The sequence below is a fragment of the Vipera berus genome, assembly GCF_964194415.1.
Source record: "Vipera berus genome assembly, chromosome: 9".
In the NCBI taxonomy this organism is placed as follows: Eukaryota; Metazoa; Chordata; class Lepidosauria; order Squamata; family Viperidae; genus Vipera; species Vipera berus.
Genome location: NC_138212.1, coordinates 24,482,970 through 24,504,523, shown reverse-complemented (window position 1 = coordinate 24,504,523; position 21,554 = coordinate 24,482,970). Strand labels below are relative to the sequence as shown.

At 44.7% G+C, this 21,554-nt stretch overlaps 1 protein-coding gene across 1 annotated transcript in view; it reads right to left on the bottom strand.

Moving 5' to 3' along the window:
* Positions 1–236: 236 nt before the first annotated feature.
* Positions 237–21,554, bottom strand: part of FNDC5 (fibronectin type III domain containing 5) — a gene marked incomplete at both ends in the record, with an annotated part of 47,737 nt that continues 26,419 nt past the window's right edge. The window contains 3 exons of the mRNA XM_081334444.1: positions 237–278; positions 2,053–2,186; positions 20,117–20,209. Of these exons, the coding sequence (XP_081190570.1) occupies positions 237–278; positions 2,053–2,186; positions 20,117–20,209 (269 nt within the window). The remainder of the gene's footprint in view (positions 279–2,052; positions 2,187–20,116; positions 20,210–21,554) is intronic.

Genomic DNA, 21,554 nt, shown 5'->3' with positions numbered 1-21,554 from the left:
GTACTTTGGACAGTTTCGTGGAAAGGTTCCCATTAGGCTGTCTTCCTTGCAGAGTTATTCTCTTCATTTTGCAAAAGTTTTGCCAGACTTTCTTCTTCCCATGGCAAAAATGGGGAGGTTTTAGCTGAGCCAGTTGAGCAGGAAGTCTAATCGTGTTTCACCTCTTGGCTGCCAGATCTTGGAGAGGAAAATGAAGAGAGGAAGGTGGAAAGAGTTGCAGCCCTTTCCATCCGCTGTCATGCTTCAATGATGTTCACAGAGGGCTTGTTTTTTGGAAACTGGAAGAGAGAAAAGGAAGACAATGATGAATGTCAAGACATTGTGCCTTAGGACAGTCTAGATCAGGGGTGTCCAACACTGGCAACTTTAAGACTTGCTGGGGAATTCTGGGAATTGAAGTCCAGGTCTTAAAGTTGGACACCCCTCAACTAGAATATGTGTACCAGAAGTGTTAAGTCAGCTGGATGCATGGCTATAAAGAAGTCTAACTCTCATTGCTCAGGGTTTCCAAGATATATTAATGGGAGGACTTAGTCTAAGACTCTAAGGGCTGTATCCAGGTACTTGAATATACCTTAAAGCCACACTCTTAGGTAGGTGCAAAAAGAACACTCACAGAGGTGTCCCTGACTTGAGTCTGGATGTTCAACAAAGTATGGTTGGATCAGAAATTGTAGGCTATCCTGGGATGAAGTAGACGGCCTCTGCCAATACAGAATGCAGCTTCCTGAATCCGGTCTCTCTACCCCCCACCCTCACCCGCATCACTTAATGAAAGTTTTGATTGACTTGGCTCAGTGCTGCATTGTTGACATAATTGGCCTTCCTGCTTTGGGAAACTCCAGTTCCCCATGAAAAGAAGGAATCAAAACGAATCAGCTCCCCCTCTTCCATATTAAACTTTGTAGTAAATCTTGGAACGGCTGACATTTTATTCATTTGATTTTTTTATCTGCCAAACTGAAGAGCTTTTGGTGCACCTGATTGCTTTTATTGAGAGTGTTGCCTACACAGAAAGACGCAGGGCATCTGCATGACTCCAGGCTGCAGCTGGTAGATAATGCCTATCTTGATGAATGCACACCTAACATGCTCTTATTTATTGTCACATTGTAGATGAATTTAGTTGTAAAAATGTAATTCCTTGTCCTATCCTCCTTTTAATGAATGCTCTGGACCAGTGGCTACTTGCAGCTCCACCAGTGCCCAGCCAGGCCTGTTGAACCTCTACTGCGGCTTGCTCAGGCCAGAGCCCCCTTCCCTTCTCTTAGCATTGCAGAGCCTGAGTCTCCTACCAGGGCCTGGGCAGGGACTGCCACGTGGGAACCCAGCAGTAGTGGGCACATCAGTCCTTCTTCATCCCTTGTGCAGCCTTTTGTGGCTGGAGTGGAGCAGGGAAAGCTGGTGCACAGGGCAGAGTGGGAGGCAATATAAGTCCCACTGTATATCTGGACTTTAGAGATGGGAATTATGGGAACAGGTTTTCCCTGGGATAGTTAAACAAGAGGCTAAGAGACGACTTCTAGAACAGTTAGCTAGGTTCTTAAGGTGATATGTTTGTTGTATTCTTGGATAACTGCAATGGTTAGGAGCAACTAACCTGCATTTGGACACTTTGCATTTATTAAAGAGGGTTTCATTGGGTGTATGATACAGCAGAAATTAGTGACTCACACATGTCTCCAGTAGGCTGGCAATCTCATTTTTTATCTAGGGCCCCCATGGAATTGGCCTAGCCTCACTTTATGATTTATGCAACCTTTCTCGCATGCAAAACAAGCCACGGAGAAGAATTGAAAAAGGAAAGAGAAGATCTCTTTGATATGCTGGAAGTTCTTCATACGGCCACAGCAAATATTGGGTTCTGCTGAGGATGCCAGTGGGGAAAGCCTCGGGGTGCTTTGGAACTCCTGCCACCTCTGGCTGTAGCCCACGCATCGCTCCGCCCCTCTTTCTAGGGAGGATGATGATAGAGCATGAGGTTTCCAGGGGCTCTACTGGGAAATGCCGGCCACCTTGCTCTTGCCCACCCCTCCCCACCCTCCTCCTCACCTTACTACGCAGGAGGCCCCCACTCTGATGTTCTGGGGTGCTGTTTTCTGATGTGTTCTTGGCTTTCTCCTTATTGTTGTTCGGTTCGTTGTCTTTGATGATGTCATACTGCCTGCAGAAGAGGGCAATCACCCCTGAGGGAAGGAAAGAGGTCACAGATCAGGATTTCCTGAGGCTCCCACAAGCACCTCCAACCCTCCTCCTGCCGAGAGGGAGGGAGGGAGGGGAACTGCCCTGGGCGCCTTCTCTGCAGTGCTGCTTTGGGCCCTCTAAACGGCTCAAGTTCTGCAGGGCCACAAAAGCAACTGAAAAGGGACCAGGTCCACTCACACGTTTAAACAGGATGCGTTTTCTTCTCTTTCAGTGTCAAAATCTGGAGAATTGGCCGAAAGGAGGGCCAATGGGAATAACATGGTTCCAACGAAAGAGGCAGGCAGAACCCCACCTTCCGTCGTGGAGCTTCCCTGGGTGACCGTGAGCCCTTCCCTCATGCTCAGACCCTGTGAGCGGTTGGTGCTCTGGGGATAAAAGAAAGAAACTGCCCAGGATAAGGTGAGCCTTGGCAACTGAAGATGTGTGGACTTCAACTCCCAGGACTCCCCGGCCAGCCATGCTGGGAGTCAAAGGTCACACATTTATAAGTTGTCAGGGTTGAGAAACGCTGTTCTGGAGCATTAGATTATTGTCTCCAGATATGATACACCATACACAATACACACGATCTACAATCACAACTGAGCCCAAAATTTCCATTGCTAAGCAAGACAATCGCCAAGTATGTTTTGCCCCATTTTGTGAGTTTTCTTGCCCCAAGTACATGCCAGTTGCCCAGCATCCAAATTTTGATCATGTGACCCCGTGGTTGCTGCAATGGTGGTGTGAAAAACAGTCACGGGTCACTTTTTTTAGTGATATGTTAACTTTGAACAGTCACTAAACGAATGGTTGTAAGTTGAGGACTACCTGTAATGACAGCTAACAGTATTTTTACAGATGGATGACTACATACGTGAGGGCAAGATCAGCAGTAATAACTTTGTAAAAATAAATTTGCTTCCCAAACTTCTCTTTAAATTTCTTTGTCCATTTTTAACACTTTTGATATACTTAGGATGGCAAGGAATGAACGGTATAAAATGTGCTGAAAAACCAACCCTCCCATTAGCATATAGGAATGATTGGGTGGTAGTGTGCCCACTAAAATTCACACATAACTGGACAATTTATGTTTTGAGATGGATGTTTAGAGTTTGCCTGCAACTGCAAACTGCAATTTGCCTATGTTTTATAGGCAAAATGGAAGGCGGCATCTCTCTGCAAATCAGAGTTTCAAACCTGATGCATTCTTGCAAGCATGCTAAGTTAACTGAGACACTTGCAATATCACACGATCCAATCTGGGTTTGTCACCAGGACCAAAACATTTTCAGACTTCCGTGGAGCCCATCCTCAAGGTATTTATCTCTAACAGAATGTGAGCCTTGAGCTATTCTATGCATAGGTAGTATTTATGTGGTGCCTGGTTGTGTGTGGCTTTTTATTTGTTGATTGGGGTCTTGATGGCTGGCTATTATGTCATTGTCTGTTGTTTTTTTATGCAACTGAGTCCTCAGCTCCTAAGTACCTGTTGACTGACAAGGGGCCCGTTTCCCAGGCTTCAATCATTTCCCTGTCTGTCTTTGTACCTGCTCAGCCAACAAACTTAGTAGCTGTGGAATTGAATGTATGTCCTTGTTCACTGCAATGTGAGGCTACCAATGAGTTAGGGGTCTCCTCGACTGACCACTCACTCATGCACTTGCAGTCTGGTGGTGAGCTTCCTCCGTGTCTGCCCTACGTAGTCACAGGGGAAATCCATGCAGGGGATCTGGTAGATTACATTGGAAGTATCTCCCACCTCCAAGTGATATTTGCAATGCGTGTTTTGTCCTCGGATGATAGCCTCTGGGAAGTGTGCAATGCCCACTTGCAGATCTCAGAAACTGTGTTCTATGGCTCCTGAAAAGTTTTCAAGGTATGGCAGGGTGTACCATATAGGTGGCCGTGAACCTTCTTTCTTCCTTTCTCTCCCTTGCGTGTTGCGCAGGTATCTTGTAATAAATTCTTGTGGGTCCCCCTTCTGCCTGAATTGTTCATGTAGGTACTTGCTCTCCAGTTGTTTAACATCTCTTCCAATAGTCTGATCAAGCTGGCTGCAGTTGCCCTGCCTGATTCCACAGCCAGCCTCAGCTCACCCAGGGCCATCTCTGCCATAGGTGGCCATTGTTTTCCCCACATGGGACACAGATGGACTCCGCTCAGGATCTCCTCTTTGGACTTGGGCACTTGGAGTTACCTTTTCTTCTGGAAGGCATCTCTGCTTATGCCATATTTAAAACTTGGACACAAGGCACAGCCTCACAGCTGCGGAGAATCCTTTTTAGGGCCCAGATTGTGCTCTGCAGTGTCAGTGCAATGCTCGTTCTTTACTGCAGGTTTCTGTTTGGGAATCAAATAGGTTGGAAGCAACGTTCCTTCACAAAAGACACCATTCTTTTTAGCTCTTCAGTGCTTTGCAGAAAGGCAGAATTGGAGTGGGGTGAGGGCACTTTTCTTTGTCCCCCTGATGTTTAATTCTTCCTTTTGTCATTTTCACAATTCAGTCTTAGCCAGATATCCTCTATTGTATAATATCTTCTGGTCAATTTCCCAGAGGAACAAAAAGCCTCCCCAGATTGATTTTCTTTTCTTTCCCCACAGGGTCTCTCAAGAAACCGCACAGAAATGTTTCATAAAACTCAAGAGAACAATAGGTATTTCTGACCACCACCACCCCAAAAAAAACACCCTCCCATCAACAAGGCTTATTGATTTGCCCCTCATCCTCATAGCAGCTGAGAAAGATTATGTCCCCAGCCTGAGGCTAAGCCACTATAGGTGGCTAGCAGCTTTCTGTTCTTATGGCAGAATTCACCCCACATGCTAAATACAGGTTAGCAACAACACAACTGTTCTATCTGGTGCTCATACAAATAAACCATATTGCAGCTTAAGTTGACGCTTTTGTTCACAGACACAGGCAAATTCCACAACACACTGGATCATAAAGCAAAGCCTGCTTTAGTCGAGCGTGCTGTATGATTTAGCTTAAATACTGTGAAAACTCTTTGTCGTGTTTAATCTGCACAAGGGTTGGGATTGCAGATATAGCCAAAGGGTTTAACTTCCAGCAGTTCTTAAACTGGAGGTCCACAATTTCTTTTGGGCCCATCTGCCCATTTGGAATCTAGGAAAATGTCACAAAAACACTCACAAAACATCTGGATGTTTGTGCATAGCCAGAAGGAAAACAGTGAGTTGCTGCTTGCCACTTTCTTTAGACATAAGATTTCACCTTGGTTTCCCTTTATTTTTTCCTTTTTATGTATAGGTGAGTATGACTCCAAGTCAAGCATTGAACTGTTTCTCTTCTATAAATGTTCTTGGGGGGGGCAGGTATTCTAGGGGGAGAAGCTTATTTTTGTTTTGTAGAGTGCTAAAAAATATTAAAATCAGGCAGAGTGTGGAGCTCACTTGATGCCAAAGGAAGTATTACTGGATTACTGTTGTAAATCCATCAAGATTCCCAGTCCCCTCATTCTACTCTGTGCTGTCCTTCAGCTCTTGGGTTCTGGAGTTCACTTCCTCCTTAGAGCTGCTGTATCTGGGCTGCAAAAGTCTGAATGATCCTTAAAAAGGTAAAGGTTCCCCCGCACATGCGTGCTAGTCGTTTCCGACTCTAGGGGCCGGTGCTCATCTCCGTTTCAAAGCCGAAGAGCCAGCGCTTGTCCGAGGATGTCTCCGTGGCCATGTGGCTGGCATGAATAGATGCCAAAGGCGCACGGAACGCTGTTACCTTCCCACCGTAGTGGTCCCTATTTTTCTACTTGCATTTTCACGTCCTTTCGAACTGGTAGGTTGGCAGAAGCTGGGACGAGTAACAGGCGCTCACTCTGTTATGCGGCACTCAGGATTCGACCAGCCAAACTGCCAACCTTCTGATCGACAAGCTCAGCGTCCTAACCCACTGAGCCACCTTAGATGGCAGCAAAAAGACCCTTCCCAGTCCTCTGGCTGTGGACCCAGGAGAGATGCTGGCACTTTCTTTTCCTTCAGAAGGAGGTCTGCAAGATTTCCTGACAGCTCTGTTCCCAAGATAGGTGGAATGGTTTTGCACAATCCTGGCGACAAAGCTGCTAACCGCGTCACAGGACTAAAGCAACTGTGGGGATGCTCTAAAAATAAGCAGACATAGGTAAAGGTAAAGGTTCCCCCGCACATGCGTGCTAGTCGTTTCCGACTCTAGGGGCCGGTGCTCATCTCCGTTTCAAAGCCGAAGAGCCAGCACTTGTCCGAGGACATCTCCGTGGTCATGTGGCCGGCATGACTAGACGCCAAAGGCGCACGGAACGCTGTTACCTTCCCACCGTAGTGGTCCCTATTTTTCTACTTGCATTTTTACGTGCTTTCGAACTGCTAGGTTGGCAGAAGCTGGGACGAGTAACAGGCGCTCACTCTGCTACGCGGCACTCGGGATTCAACCCGCCAAACTGCCGACCTTCCGATCGACAAGCTCAGCGTCCTAACCCACTGAGCCACCGCGTCCCTAAGCAGACATAGTCAGAGACTATGCAAATTACCATATTTTTCATGTGAATCCAACTAGTTATTAGTCCAAATATTCCACTTCTAAGCTGCACTTCACCATGGTAGGATGTTCTGTGGACCCAACGTTGGGATTTATTTGTAAATCTTATTTAAGCAAATGTTTTAGGCTACAGGAAGTCCTTGACTTACAGCTGGTTACTTAGCAACTGAAGTCTTGACAGACCTCCCCAGGGCTACTTAAGACCCAGATTTGAAGCTTTGATAGCTGCTCCTCCCCCCGTGGTCACATGACCATACTGGGCCACATTTTCCATGACATACGTTTTTTGCCAGTTTCTGGCAAAAAATGCCCATTGCAGACAATGAGTTTGCTTAACTATTGTGGCGCTCACTTAACAGAGTTGGAAAGGACCTTGGAGGTCTTCTAGTCCAACCCTCTGCTCGAGCAGGAGACCTAAGATCCTTCCGGAGAAATGGCTGTCCAATCTCTTCTTTGATGGCCCACCCACAACATCTCAAGGCAAACCCTTCCACTGACTGATTGTTGTCAATCTCAGGAAATTCCTTCTCAGCTCTAGGTTAGTTGTCTCATCCATCACCACCAGATGGATTTGTAACCTGCACTCCTTAATGGTACTACGTCTACATGGAGGGAAGTAAGAACTGGGGTACCGCAAGGCTCTGTCTTAGGCCCAGTACTCTTCAACATCTTCACCAATGACTTAGATGAGGGTATAGAAGGGGAACTTATCAAATGTGCAGGTGACACTAACCTGGCGGGAATAGCCAACACCCCAGAAGACAAGCTCAGGATCCAAAAAGATCTTGACAGACTTGAACAATGGGCCCTATCCAACAAAATGAGTTTTAATCTGGAGAAAAGCAGGATTCTATACTTAAGCAGGAAAAAACAAAGCTACAAGAACAGATTGGGCAAAATCTGGCTCAAAAGCAGTAACTGCGAGAGGGACCTTGGAGTCCTAGTGGACGATCACTTAATCTTGAGCCAGCTGTGTGTGGCAGCAGCCAAAAAAGCTAATACAATCCTTGGTTGTATAAACAGAGGCATAGAATCAAAATCATGTAAAGTATCAGTACCAAGGCCACACCTGGAATATTGTATCACATTTTGGTCACCACATTACAAAAAAGATGTTGAGACTTTGGAAAAAGTGCAAAGAGCAACTCAGATGATCAAAGGTCTGGAGACAAAAACATATGAAGAATGGCTGCAGGATTTGGGTTTGGCTGCTCTAGAGAAAAGAAGGACTAGAGGTGACATAGCAGTATTCCAGTATTTTGAGAGTGTGCCACAAAGAGGAGGGGGTCAACCTATTTTCCAAAGCACCAGAGGGCAGGTCAGGAAGCAACGGATGGAAACTGATCAAGGAGAGAAGCAACCTGGAATTAAGGAGAAACTTCCTAACAGTGAGGACAATTAACCGTGGAACAGGTTGCTTCCAGAAGTTGTGGGCGCTTCATCACTGGAGGTTTTTAAGAAGAGACTGGACAGTCACTTGTCTGAAATGGTATAGGATCTCCTGCTTGAGCAGGGGGTTGGACTAGAAGACCTCCAAGGTCACTTCCAGCTCTATTCTGATTGACTACATGTAGTGGAATGTATGTGTAGTCACTATAAATCCTTATAACATCTGAAAGGGAGTAGTGCCTTTGTGGAAAGATACTTTGGATAGCTAGTTTAGGCAGAGCACATGTCCGAACAGAAAATTGTTTGCCCAGCAAATTACCATTTCTAGTGATCTGTTTGTGTCAGGTGGCTGAATAAATCATGGATGCACTGCTTCTGCTAAGTCTCAGAGGACAATCAACATTTAAAGCAATAAGCGGTTTTAAGATCTACAGATGGTTGGCTATTCCAGCTTTTGTTTTGCAGAAGGTTGTATCTACTTTCTCATCTCAATTGAAAGTCTATTCACCAAGATGGTTTTTCTCACATTCATATAAATTAAGTCTGTGTATATGGCAGAAAAATAAAACAAAATGCTTTTCAGCTGGAGAAAGGAAAGAAAGAAGACGGGAGTGATCCTCTCCCATCTTAGCAGGATGTCAATTACACTGTTTTTCGGTGTGTTTATTACACCTAAGCAATTAATTGCTAACCTCTCAGAGTATTTTCCTTTCACAAATATTATATATTAGAGACAAAAGCAGTTGTCAAACAGAGCTGGGGGTGTTGGCTGATGCTAAGTAAAGAAAGCAAACAAGGTACAGCTTTATTGTCCACTAAATGATATTTGGCAGATCCAAATGGGCTGGAAGAAAAAGCTTAGAACAGTGTTTTTAAATCTTGGCCACATGAAGAGGTGTGGACTTTGGTTCCCAGACTCCATGCTGGCTGGGGAATTCTGGGAGTTGAAGTCCACATCTCTTCAAGTGGCCAAGAATGAGAAACACTGTACTAGAGTTTCAGCCCTCAGAACTTGATAAGAAGCCAGAGAGAGGTAAAGGGATAATTCTGTTAAGGGAAAGCATTTTGCCATCGGAGGCCAAAGGTTTGATCTCCTCCCTGCCCTGAACGCATTTGCCAGCTGCCTGTCTTCGCTTTCTCTGAAGCTGGCTAGCAACTGCCATAGCTGGGGAGGGGGGCATTTGGGAGGGGAAGAGTGCTGGAGGTGTGAAAGAATGCAGTGGGAATTTGGGGAGGATGGACACTAACAGGAACCAGAGGAGCCAAACTGGGCCGTCTGCCTGCCCTCAAGGACAAACTCCCCGGGAAAGGGATTTATAGCAGTGCCTGGAGGCTTGGGACTCTGGGGATTGCTTTCCACCTACAGTGTCCACACGGCTTTTCCTTCAGAGCTGGGCTCGCTCGTGCTGCCCTCAGCATCTCTAGGACAAGTACCTTTTCTCTAACACCCACAGAGTCCAGGTCCTTCTTTCCTAGGGAGCCAACTGGGGCCAGTCTGGCAGCATTTCTTTTGGCCTTGGCCGAGCTCTCTTTCCCAGCCTCGGCAAAGTGGGAAGAAAAATAAGTGGCCAGATCAGAAGGACTGAGCTGAAGAACTGTGTATATTATTGTGAATAGCATCTCTATAACCTCTTGGAGAATTCAAATTGTTTTTATTCATAATAATTCCATAATTAATTGATTATGTGCCATAAAGCTGGTGTGAACTCTTAGCAGCCATAAAGATAGATTTTCTCTGGGATTCAGAAAATGACTAATGATTATTATACTGTGGTTCAAATGATATGTAGCTTTGACTTATCGTTATTCCTTGTGAAAGCAGCTACACCAACCTTTTGTTACCGGGGCAGATCTGCACAGACCTCCTTTACGACTTGTCTGAAATGGCTTTGTTCACAGAACACATAAAGCAAATGCCAATTGGTCTTCACGACACAGTTTTTCCTTAAAAATGGTTCCCCCTCCTGCTTTTATGATGGATCAGTTCAGCATTCACGGCTTCTATACCTGGTTGAGCACAATCAGTGGGATTCTGCTAAAGAAAGTTGAATGCTGCCGATAAAGCCAAGCAGAGAGGTTTTGACAGAGGCTTGTAGATCAGTATTTCTCAACCTTGACAACTTTAAGACATATGGACTTCAACTCCCAGAATTTCCCAGCCAGCGTGTCTTAAAGTTGCCAAAGTTGAGAAATGCTGCTATAGATTGCCTTTGCTGGTTGTCAGTGTTGGATTGCAATTCCTTATAGAATTGGTAAAGTGAGATAGGCTGGAAAAGAGGAAGAGAGCTTTTTCTCCAAGGGCTGGAAGAACAGAAATATTTGCTTTACTTTAAACAAAAACCAGTGCTAATGCACAGGGTTAATATTTCAGTACTGTACACATTGGTAGATTAAAAAAAACTACAAATAGGAAGACACAACTGAAGTTGAACCATGATTGGTTTCCAAAATCCTGCACTTTCTCCCACAGAAAGGAGATTTGTGTCTTCTGTTTGCATCTGAAGCACTGCAGGTATTGCAGACACTTGCTTGTCACCTGCCTCCGGAGGAGGAGTGGTGCTTTCTAAATTATTGCCTCTGTGATGCTCAAACAGGAGACCCTGCACCGTTCCGGACAAATGGTTGTCCAGTACGTACCTAAAAACCTCCAGTGATGGAGCACCCACAACTTATGGAGGGAAGCCCTTCCACCAACTGATTGTTCTCACTCTCAGCAGTTTCCCCTTCTCTCTTTGAGAAGCTTCCGGCACATACTTCTGCCCTCAGGTGTTTTGGACAATAGGTCAAACGCTCTCATCTGCGACATCCATAAAGTAAATTTATTGTATTCCACCATGACCCTCCAGTGAAAGGCCCCATCTTGTGAAAAATGACCTACAATATGGGAAAGGATGTTATCTAGACAGGAGAATCTCTGGGTACCTACAAAGCAACAGACTCTTTGATCATGGTGGAGATAGAAGCAATATTTATATCTGGATTTACAGGGAATGTGGCAGGAGGCTCAGAAATCTTTGTGTGAAGAGAATGCTGGCAATGCTTCCCAATTTTGCCCAAGCAAGTTCCAGTAGGCTTGGTTTAGGTACAGGAACCAGGAAATGTGTGCCTGGTCTTGGCAGTGAGTTTTGCAATGATGATGCTTCGATTTTCATCCATCCCTATCAGAGTTTCTCAACTTCAGCAACTTTAAGATACTCACACTTCAACTTCCAGAATTCCCCAGCCAGCAGAAAAGCAGAATTTTTCCCTATGATTTGGTCACTCCTTTTTTTCTTTTTGTCTGATCATTCAACATCACACAGCAATTTTGCTCAAAAAGAAGCTTCACACATGTTGTCTGCATAATTGTGTTCTTTATTTTCCTGACAATGGACAGGAAAGGTTGTAGGTGGTGCACTTGGTTGAGCTCAGCTGGTGTCTGGACACTTTAAGGGTAAGAATTGGAAGGAGCAGCTTGAAACTCAAGCCACATAAAGAGAGTGATAAACAATTTACTGGATCCAATTTCTTGGAAAGTTTAGGGTTCACAATTTAAGTTTATAGCTCCACGTTTGTCTAGAGAGATCACATTCAAATATTAATTAGGGGATATTTCCACAAGAGCAGCAGGTGAAGACACATGTGCACGCAGAAGTGGAGCAGCGCACACATCAGCTTGCCTGCTACTTCCATGGCCCAGCTCTAAATGGGACACGGCCTGGTAATGTGCCATGGCCTGGGGGCTGGGGACCCCTGCCTTAAGGAATCTGAGCAGAGAAGTACGCATGCTGTGTTACATTGTGCCCCTCTGTGCGAAGTTTTACATAACTTCCCCTGCCCCTGGGTGTGTAAGGGATAATAAGATCAGAAATTGTTTAATGATCTTATGAAGAAAATTAATCCTGATTGCATAGCTGAAACTTAAGCAGTGTGATTAAAATGGAGTTGCTTAAGTTTTTAGAAGTGCAAGATTGTTGCTTAGATCTCAGACATGTAGGTAGTCCGTAGGAAGCTAGCTGTAACTGCAAGCAAGAGGAAATATAAAAATAAGGATAGAGCTTATGCCAGCAAAAGGTCATGGTTAGCAGGTACATCAAACGTAAGGGCTTTTTCCTGGGAGGAGATGAACGGGAATATATTCTGTTTAGGTGCTTTGGATTAGCTGATCGAGATGACCAGGTGGGCTGTTGAGTGTGATAGGTGTGGGGAGGAACCAGCTTCGTGTGAGGATATAAATATGTGCTTTTAAAAATTATGAGTGTGGCCTTTTCTCCTTCATTTTTTTTAATCCCATTTATATCCCGCCCTTCTCCAAAGACTCAGGGCGGCTTACAATCTAAGAAGCACAAATCAATGTGCCTAGCACATTGCAAAAGCTTTGTTTCAATAAAACTTTGTTCCTGGAATCCCAAGTGAGTTTGTTTGTCTTTGGAAACCTGAGCCACCTTCCACACAGGTGGGAGCAAAATTTCTCTCATTTTTACAAGTTGCATATCCTATGTGGTGTTTTCATGTACACTGATTACCAGAGGGCATTTTTTCCTATTAAAAGTGGTAGCCTAATGCACTGGGAGTGAGCAGGTCGAGGAGGATTAATCCAGCCATATGGTCCAACCTTTTCTATGCAGAATGTATGGTCCTAGTGGTTCTTAGGATCCCAATTATTTATGCCCATATACTTCATCCCGTTTAGTCTTCCACATTTTTTATTATTTTAACAGTGGCAGAAAGTGATGCCAATAGAAAACTAAATGTTTTATTTATTTATTTAGCATATTTATATATCTGCCCATCTTGCAAGCATGTGACTCTGAGATGGTAAACAACTACTTTTTGCTGAAAATGATAAAAATGACCTGGATTTCTGGATTTACCAATTAATAGCAATAGCACTTAGATATATATATACCGTTCTCCAGCCCTGTCTAGGCGGCTTACAGGGTCAGCCTATTGCCTCCAACAATCTGGGTCATCATTTTACTGACCTGAGAAAGAGGGGAAGCTGAGTCAACTTTGAGCTGGTCAGGATTGAACTGCTGGCAGTGGGCAGTGGAGTCAGCCTACAGTACTGCACTTTAACCACTGTGCCAGTTTAATATGGGGAGAAGTTACAATGCTATGTAATTTATAAGGGAGGAAACTGTTTCAGGTATGTCTGGTTGGTGATTCAATTATAAGGGATGTAAATTTAGGAAAGGACACAGAGGTTTTGAAAGAGGTCAGGTGTCTTCCAGGTGCTACTGCCAGTAGGGACAAGAAGCGTATTTCTAAAATCTCTGGCGGGCTCGGGACAGGGGTTGTTCCTCTGTCCTAGTCCTATTAGACCTCTCAGCGGCTTTCGATACCATCGACCATGGTATCCTGCTGCGGCGCCTCAGGGGGTTGGGAGTGGGAGGCACAGTTCTTCAGTGGTTCTCCTCCTACCTTCTGGGGCGTTTGCAGTTGGTGTTGGCAGGAGGGCAGAGGTCGACCTTGAGGCCCCTTGTTTGTGGAGTTCCTCAGGGATCGGTCCTCTCGCCTCTCCTGTTCAACATCTACATGAAGCCTCTGGGTGAGATCATTCGTGGTTTTGGAGTTGGTTATCATCAGTACACTGATGATACCCAGCTTTTTATTTCAACCCCAAACCACCCCAGTGATGCCCTCGACGTGATGTCCCGTTGCCTGGAGGCGGTCCGTGTCTGGATGGGGAGGAACAGGCTTCAGCTCAACCCTGACAAGACTGAGTGGCTGTGCGTGTTGGCATCCCGGGAAACGCAGAATTTTCCATCTCTTAATATGGGGGGTGAGTTATTACCCCCCATAGATCGGGCTCGCAACTTGGGGGTCCTTCTAGATTCACAGCTCTCCTTAGAAGATCATATAGGAGCTGTGACTAGGGGGGCCTTCGCCCAGGTTCGCCTGGTGCGCCAGTTGCGGCCCTATCTAGACCGGGATGCCTTGCGTACAGTCACTCACGTGCTCGTGACCTCTCGTTTGGACTACTGCAACGCTCTCTACATGGGGCTGCCCTTGAGGACCACTCAGAGGCTTCAACTGGTGCAGAATGCAGCCGTGCGAGTTGTACTGGGAGTTTCCCGATACTCCCATGTTACACCTCTGCTCCGCGAGCTGCATTGGCTGCCAGTTGCCCTCCGGGTGAGATTCAAGGTGCTGGTAATGACCTATAAAGCCCTACATGGCATGGGTCCGGATTACCTACGGCAGCACCTGCTGCCGGCATCAACTTCCCTCCGTCCAGTGCGCTCCCACAGAGTGGGCCTCCTCAGGGTGCCTCCGATCAGAGAATGTCGATTGGTGGCCCCCAGGGGGAGGGCATGCCAGACCTATGGAACCGCTTGCCGGTTGAGCTCCGGATGGCCCCCGACCTTTGCTCCTTCTGGCGCGATTTAAAAACTTATTTATTTGAACAATCTGGCCTGGTCTGATGGGTTAGGGGTTGGATTTAGTTTTAACACAGTTTTATTATTGTATTATATTGGGCATAATTATTTAATCCTTTTTAACTTCTTTTTTAACTTTTGTATTTATATTTTGATATTTATTGCCCTGTACACCGCCCTGAGTCCTTCGGGAGAAGGGCGGTATAAAAATTTAATAAAAAAAATAATAATAATCAAGAATGTGATGTGGAGGCTATTGTACATCTTGGCACTAACGATCTGTCCTAAAAAGATGTACTCTCTGTGCAGAATGATTTCCAGAGCTTGGGGCAGGAACTTAGCACAATAGGCTGTAGGCTTACTTTTTCAGAGCTTTTACCAGTGTATAAGGAGCAAAATGGAAAAGGCCAGTGTATAGCAGAATTTAATATGTGGCCAAAGGAGTGGTGTAAAGGAGAAGGCTTTGGTTATATTAGTCACGATGTCTGTAGCTGGTCCGATGAAAAAATGTATAAAAGAGATGGTCTGCATCCATCCAAGAAAGGGACTGAGTTACCTGGCAATAAAATCACAGCTTTTCTGGAGGAACATTTAAACTAAACAATGGGGATAGTGAGTTAATTGATACAGAACATCACTGTCCCCGGCAATCTAAAAAAATAGGGGAAGCCAGGCACCACACAAGTTATGCAGCAAGTAAACACAGGGTCAGTCATAAAGGACTCAAATGTCTATACACTAATGCACAGAGTATGAACAGTAAGCAGGGTGAACTAGAAATTCAGGTAAATGAGGGCGGATATGATATTGTTGCCATTACGGAAACATGGTGGGACGAAACCTACAAATGGAACACACAGCTAGAGGGATTTAAACTATTTAAAAGAAACAGACTAAACAAAAGAGGAGGTGGAGTTGCTCTCTATATAAGAAATAACTTTATCTCTACAGAAATAGAGCACAACAATGATGAAAACTGTAAACTTGAATGCATTTGGGTCAATATAAAAGGGGTAAAAAATGACATTGCCATAGGTGTATACTATAGGCCGCCCAACCAAGCAGAGGAAATAGATGAACTTTTTGCTAGTCAGCTAACTAAGGTATGTAAGAAGCACATCACAATAGTAATGGAGGACTTTAATTACCCTGATATCAACTGGGAGACAAACTCTGCACCAAGTGGAAGATCAAACAGATTCCTGACAAACCTAGCAGACAACTTTCTCTCCCAAAAAGTAGAGAAGGGAACTAGGGGATTAGCCATATTGGATTTAATTCTCACAAACAGAGATGAAATGATAGAAAATGTCGAAGCCACAGGAACCTTGGGGGGAAGTGATCATGCAATATTGGAATTCAACATTCTGGAGGCACAAGCAATAGAACACAGCCAAACTAGAGTCTTGGACTTTAAAAGAGCTAATTTCAATAAACTTAGAGAGAACATGGGAAGAGTTCCATGGATGAGAATCCTAAAGGGGAAAACAACTCAAGAAGCTTGGGAAATTTTGAAAAGTGAGATAATAAAGGCCCAGTCTAGTACAATACCAACAAAGAAGAAAAATAACAGCTCTCAAAAGAAACCAGCATGGCTGCATAAAGAACTCTCTGATAAATTGAAAGATAAAAATGACAAGTATAAGAATTGGAAAGAGGGGCACATAACTAAGTCAGAATATCAGCAAATAGCCTGTGCCTGCAAAGATGAAGTGAGGAAAGCTAAGGCTCAAAATGAACTAAGGCTTGCAACCAAAGTCAAAAATAACAAAAAATGCTTCTTTCAACATATAAAAAACAAGAAAAAAGTGAAGGAAATGATTGGTCCATTAGTGGGGGAAAGTGGCAAGAAGGTGACAAGCAATAGGGAGAAATCAGAACTATTTAACTCGTTTTTTTGCATCTGTCTTTACAGAAAGGGAAAAACAGTCCAACTTACCAAAACCAGTGCCATAAAAAACAGAATAGAAACGCAAGTTAAGATAGGCAAAAAAATGGTAAGTGAACACCTGTCCAGCCTGTTGTTGTTGTTGTTAGTTGCGAAGTCGTGTCCGACCCATCGCGACCCTATAGACAACGTTCCTCCAGGCCTTCCTGTCCTCTACCATCTTCTGGAGTCCCTTTAAGCTCACACCTACTGCTTCAGTGACTCCATCCAGCCACCTCATTCTCTGTTGTCCCCTTCTTCTATTGCCCTCAATCTTTCCCAGCATTAGGCTCTTCTCCAGTGAGTCCTTCCTTCTCATTAGGTGGCCAAAGTATTTGAGTTTTAGCTTCAGGATCTGGCCTTCTAAAGAGCAGTCAGGGTTGATCTCCTCTAGGACTGACCGGTTTGATCGCCTTGCAGTCCAAGGGACTTGCAGGAGTCTTCTCCAGCACCATAGTTCAAAGGCTTCAATTCTTTGGCGCTCAGCCTTTCTTATGGTCCAGCTTTCACTGCCATACATTGCAACTGGGAAGACCATAGCCTTGACTATACGCACTTTTGTTGACAGGGTGATGTCTCTGCTTTTTAGTGTGCTGTCTAGATTTGTCATGGCTTTCCTCCCCAGGAGCAATCGTCTTTTAATTTCTTGGCTACAGTCCCCATCTGCAGTGATCTTGGAGCCCAGGAAAATAAAATCTGTCACTACCTCCATTTCTTCCCCATCTATTTGCCAGGAATTGAGAGGGCCAGATGCCATGATCTTGGTTTTCTTAATGTTAAGTTTCAACCCAACTTTTGCACTCTCCTTCTTCACTCGCAACAAGAGGCTCTTTAGTTCCTCTTCACTTTCTGCCATTACAGTGTCCAGCCTAGATGAGTTCACCAGGACCAGATGGATTACACCCCAAAGTTCTCAAGGAACTGGCAGACGTGATCTCAGAACCACTGAACTATATTTTTCAAAGATCCTGGAGCACTGGGGAACTACCAGAGGACTGGAAGAGAGCTGATGTAGTTCCCATCTTCAAAAAAGGGAAAAAAATAGATCCAGGAAACTACAGACCTATCAGCCTGACCTCAATACCTGGGCAGTTTCTGGAAAAGATAATCAAATAACGAATCAGCAAACACCTAGATGCGAACAAAGTCATTACTAAAAGCCAACATGGGTTTGTCAAAAACAGATCATGCCAGACAAATCTTATCACATTCTTTGACCAAGTGACAAAATTAGTGGACCAGAGGAATGCTGTAGATATAATTTACTTGGACTTCAGTAAGGCATTTGATAAAGTAGATCACAACCTACTACTTGATAAGATAGAAAAATGTGGGTTAGATAGCATCACCACCAGATGGATTCGTAGCTGGCTGACAGGCCCTACTCAGTGTGTGGTCCTCAATGGAACTGCATCTACATGGAGGGAAGTGTGTAGTGGGGTGCCCCAGGGCTCTGTTCTGGGCCCAGTGCTCTTCAATATCTTCATTAACGATTTGGATGAGGGGATAGATGGGGAACTCATCAAATTTGCAGACGACACCAAGCTGGCAGGAATAGCCAATACTCCAGAAGATAGGCTTAAAATACAGGAGGATCTGGACACTTGATTACTGGGCGCTATCTAACAAAATGAAATTCAATGGTGAAAAAAGTAAGGTTCTACATTTAGGCAGGAAAAATCAAATGCACAGGTATAGTATAGGTGGTACCTTGCTCAATAGTAGTAACTGTGAGAGGGATCTCGGAGTCCTAGTAGACAATCACTTCAATATGAGCCAGCAGTGTGCTGCAGCTGCCAAAAAAGCCAACACAGTGCTAGGCTGCATTAACAGAGGGATAGAATCACGATCAAGTGAAGTACTAATACCACTTTACAATGCTTTGGTAAGGCCACACCTGGAATACTGCATCCAGTTTTGGTCACCACGATGTAAAAAAGATGTCGAGACTCTAGAAAGGGTACAGAGAAGAGCAACAAAGATGATTGGGGGACTGGAGGCTAAAACATATAGGGAACGGTTGCTGGAATTGGGTATGTGTAGTTTAACGAAGAGAAGAGTGAGGGGTGACATTATAGCAGTGTTCCAATATCTCAGGGGCTGCCACAAAGAAGGGAGTCAAGCTGTTCTCCAAAGCACCTGAAAGCAGGACAAGAAGCAACGGATGGAAACTAGTCAAGGAGAGAAGCAACCTAGAACTAAGGAGAAACTTCCTGACAGTTAGAACAATTAACCAGTGGAACAACCTGCCTCCAGAGGTGGTGAATGCTCCAACACTGGAGGTTTTTAAGAAGAGACTGGACAGCCATTTGCCTGAAATGGTATAGAGTTTCCTGCCTGAGCAGGGGGTTGGACTAGATGACCTCCAAGGTCCCTTCCAAATTATTATTATTATTATTATTATTATTATTATTATTATTATTATTATTATTATTATTATTATTATTATTATTATTATTATTGCTGTGAAAAATATCAGAAGTAGCTTCTTTTTTCTTTTTCTTTCTTTTCACTTTCTATTGTTTTCAACACTTATCCATTTATATTTATTTTTTCTATATTTTTTTCTATTTATCTTTAAACCTTGTAAAAAAACTTCTTTAATAAAAATTACAAAGATGTGACTACGGGTAGCAACACAAATAGCAACACTTAAAAGCTACACAACCACCTAAAAACAGTCAGACATAATAAACATATTAAAAACCTGAGATTGAAGGAAAACCAGTCACAGCCTCATCTGGCCACCTTGTAGCCTCCCCACGGGGTCCAGATGGCTGATGAAAAAAGGCTTTAAGGACCTTCTGTAATACCAACTGAGGTGGGGCTAAACTCACCTTGGGGAGCAATGATATCCCAGGGGGAAGGAGCCACACCGCCTGGATCCCACCATGGTGTTCCTTTGGGAATGGGACCCACAGCATACCCCTTTGACTTGAACTGGTGGCACAGGTCGCTGTCACGGGGGAGAGGAGGTTCCTCAGTCTAGTCCCATGCCATGTAGAGCTTCAAAGATGAAAACTGTCAACCTTGACCCAGAAGTGACCTGGCAGCCAATGTAGCTCACAGAACAGAGGCGTAACGTGCCACCCTCCTAGGGGCACACATAACTGCTGCATTCTGCGCCAGCTGATGCTTCTGGCTGCTCTTTAAGGGCAGCCCACGTAAAGCATGTCACAGCGGTCCATGCTGGAGGTGACCAAAGCAGAGGTGACTCTGAGTGGCCTCACAGTCCAGGAAGGGAGGCAACTGGCACACCGCATGAAGCTGTTGAGAGGTCCCTCTAGCCACAACTGTCACCTGCACCTCAAGATGGGAATTGTGAGTCTAGCAAGACCTCCAGATTGTACTCTGCTTCTGTTTAGCAAGGTAAATCCAGCTGCCAGTGCCACATTATCATGAGCTGAATCCCTCCCTCTGCCCATTTTCTGCAGTAAACGTTTTGTTGGTATTCATAAGTGCTTCACATTTGTGAAAAATACTTTGCATGAGCTCACTACCTCCCTGGTATGTTCTACTCTGCTTCCTTTGGAACTGAATTGCTTGTAGAACTCTACCTAACCCATTTTGATGGCCAACACATTTGCACACCACTATCTCCAGGACCAGACCATGCCCAGCAGCCCCCAACTGAGACCCGGAGTCCCTCTGCCTTGCCTTTTACACACACACACACACACACACACACACACACACACACACACACGGACTCCCACCAACCTGCCCACATGAACAAGACGACCACGATAATCAGGATTTCGCCGGCTCGCAGCTGTTGATTTTTGTCTCCCATTTCCTTCATCGTTACTTCATCTGCACAGAAAGGAAGGAAGGAAGCAGAGCAAAGGGGAGGAGGTTAGCTACCCATGGAGATTTTGTCTTGATTGATTGGTTGATTGATTTAGCATATGGCATTGGTACGTGAAAGCCAGGAATCTACAACATTGTTACAGAGAAGTGGTTTGGTTGCCTAAGATTTTTAGTTTGTGAAGTTCATGCTCGCACACTGTCTAAGGTGCACCTAGGGAGTGAACTAGCTCCGCACACAGAGCAGCTAAGGGTATTCTGTGGGGGCGTCAGTGTCATCCAGGGATTTTTTCTTCACCTTGCATCTGGCCTGTTTTCTTGCTTCTGCCATTAGTCTCACCAGAATGGTACCTATTTATCTACTTACATTTGCATGCTAGGTGGGCAGGAGCTGAGGTGAGTGACAGGATGCAATGGTAGCACTCGAACTGCTGGAGAGCCAACCTTCTCTGGCCAACCAATCCAGCATCTTTAAACCTCTAAGCCACCGTGGCTCTCATCTCCCCTAAACAAGGGCTAAGCCAAGAAATAAATGTAGGCCTCAAAACTTCCTATGGTAGTTATAGTAGGTTTGTGGAGGAAACCTAGCCAGGGAGTGAGGGAGGCCCTTCAGAGATGTTAACTCCATCTCTGAGCTTGATGTTCTCCTGGTATTACAGGGGTTCCCAACCTTGGCAATTTTAAGATGTATGCACTGTAACTCCCAGAATTCTCCAGTCATATTAACCATTCAGGTCATACAAAAGACTACAACGTCCATAATTACTTGCTTGGCAGGGAATTATGAGGGCTACATGTGGACAGCTGTGGTGAAGAACAGTCTGGATTCCCAGAAGGAAGGGGCTGCATTCCAAAGGCCCAGTGAAGTTTAGATAGGTTGGTTGGGAAAAAGAGGGTCAAGATAGTAGTTACTTTAGTTTGGCAAGATTTCTGTGTATAGGTGAGACACAATAAAGAAAACTGCTTGGAGGTAACCTTATGTGTCTTTCTTGGTTCTTGAGGCCAAACATCAATTTTGCTGAACTAAAGTGTGTAAGCTATACTCTGAGGATTGCTAGGGAGGTGCCATCTTAGCTCTCCTTTCTCCTAACCAACCCATCTCAATTTTGCTGTCTGTTGCTCCTGTGGAATGTAGCCCCTCCCTGCTGGGAATTCAGACTACTTTCCACCACGAAAGCATCCAGTTGGGGAAGGCAAGTTCCCCTTGAAGGGACATATGGTATAACTGTTGCTGAGAAGCTATGTAGAACGACAGACAAAGCTTGTGCTGTCTTCTACTCTCTTTTTAAAAAATAATATTTTATCAGTTTTCTAATTTTACAATTACCGGTAAGTATTCAAAAAGCAATGT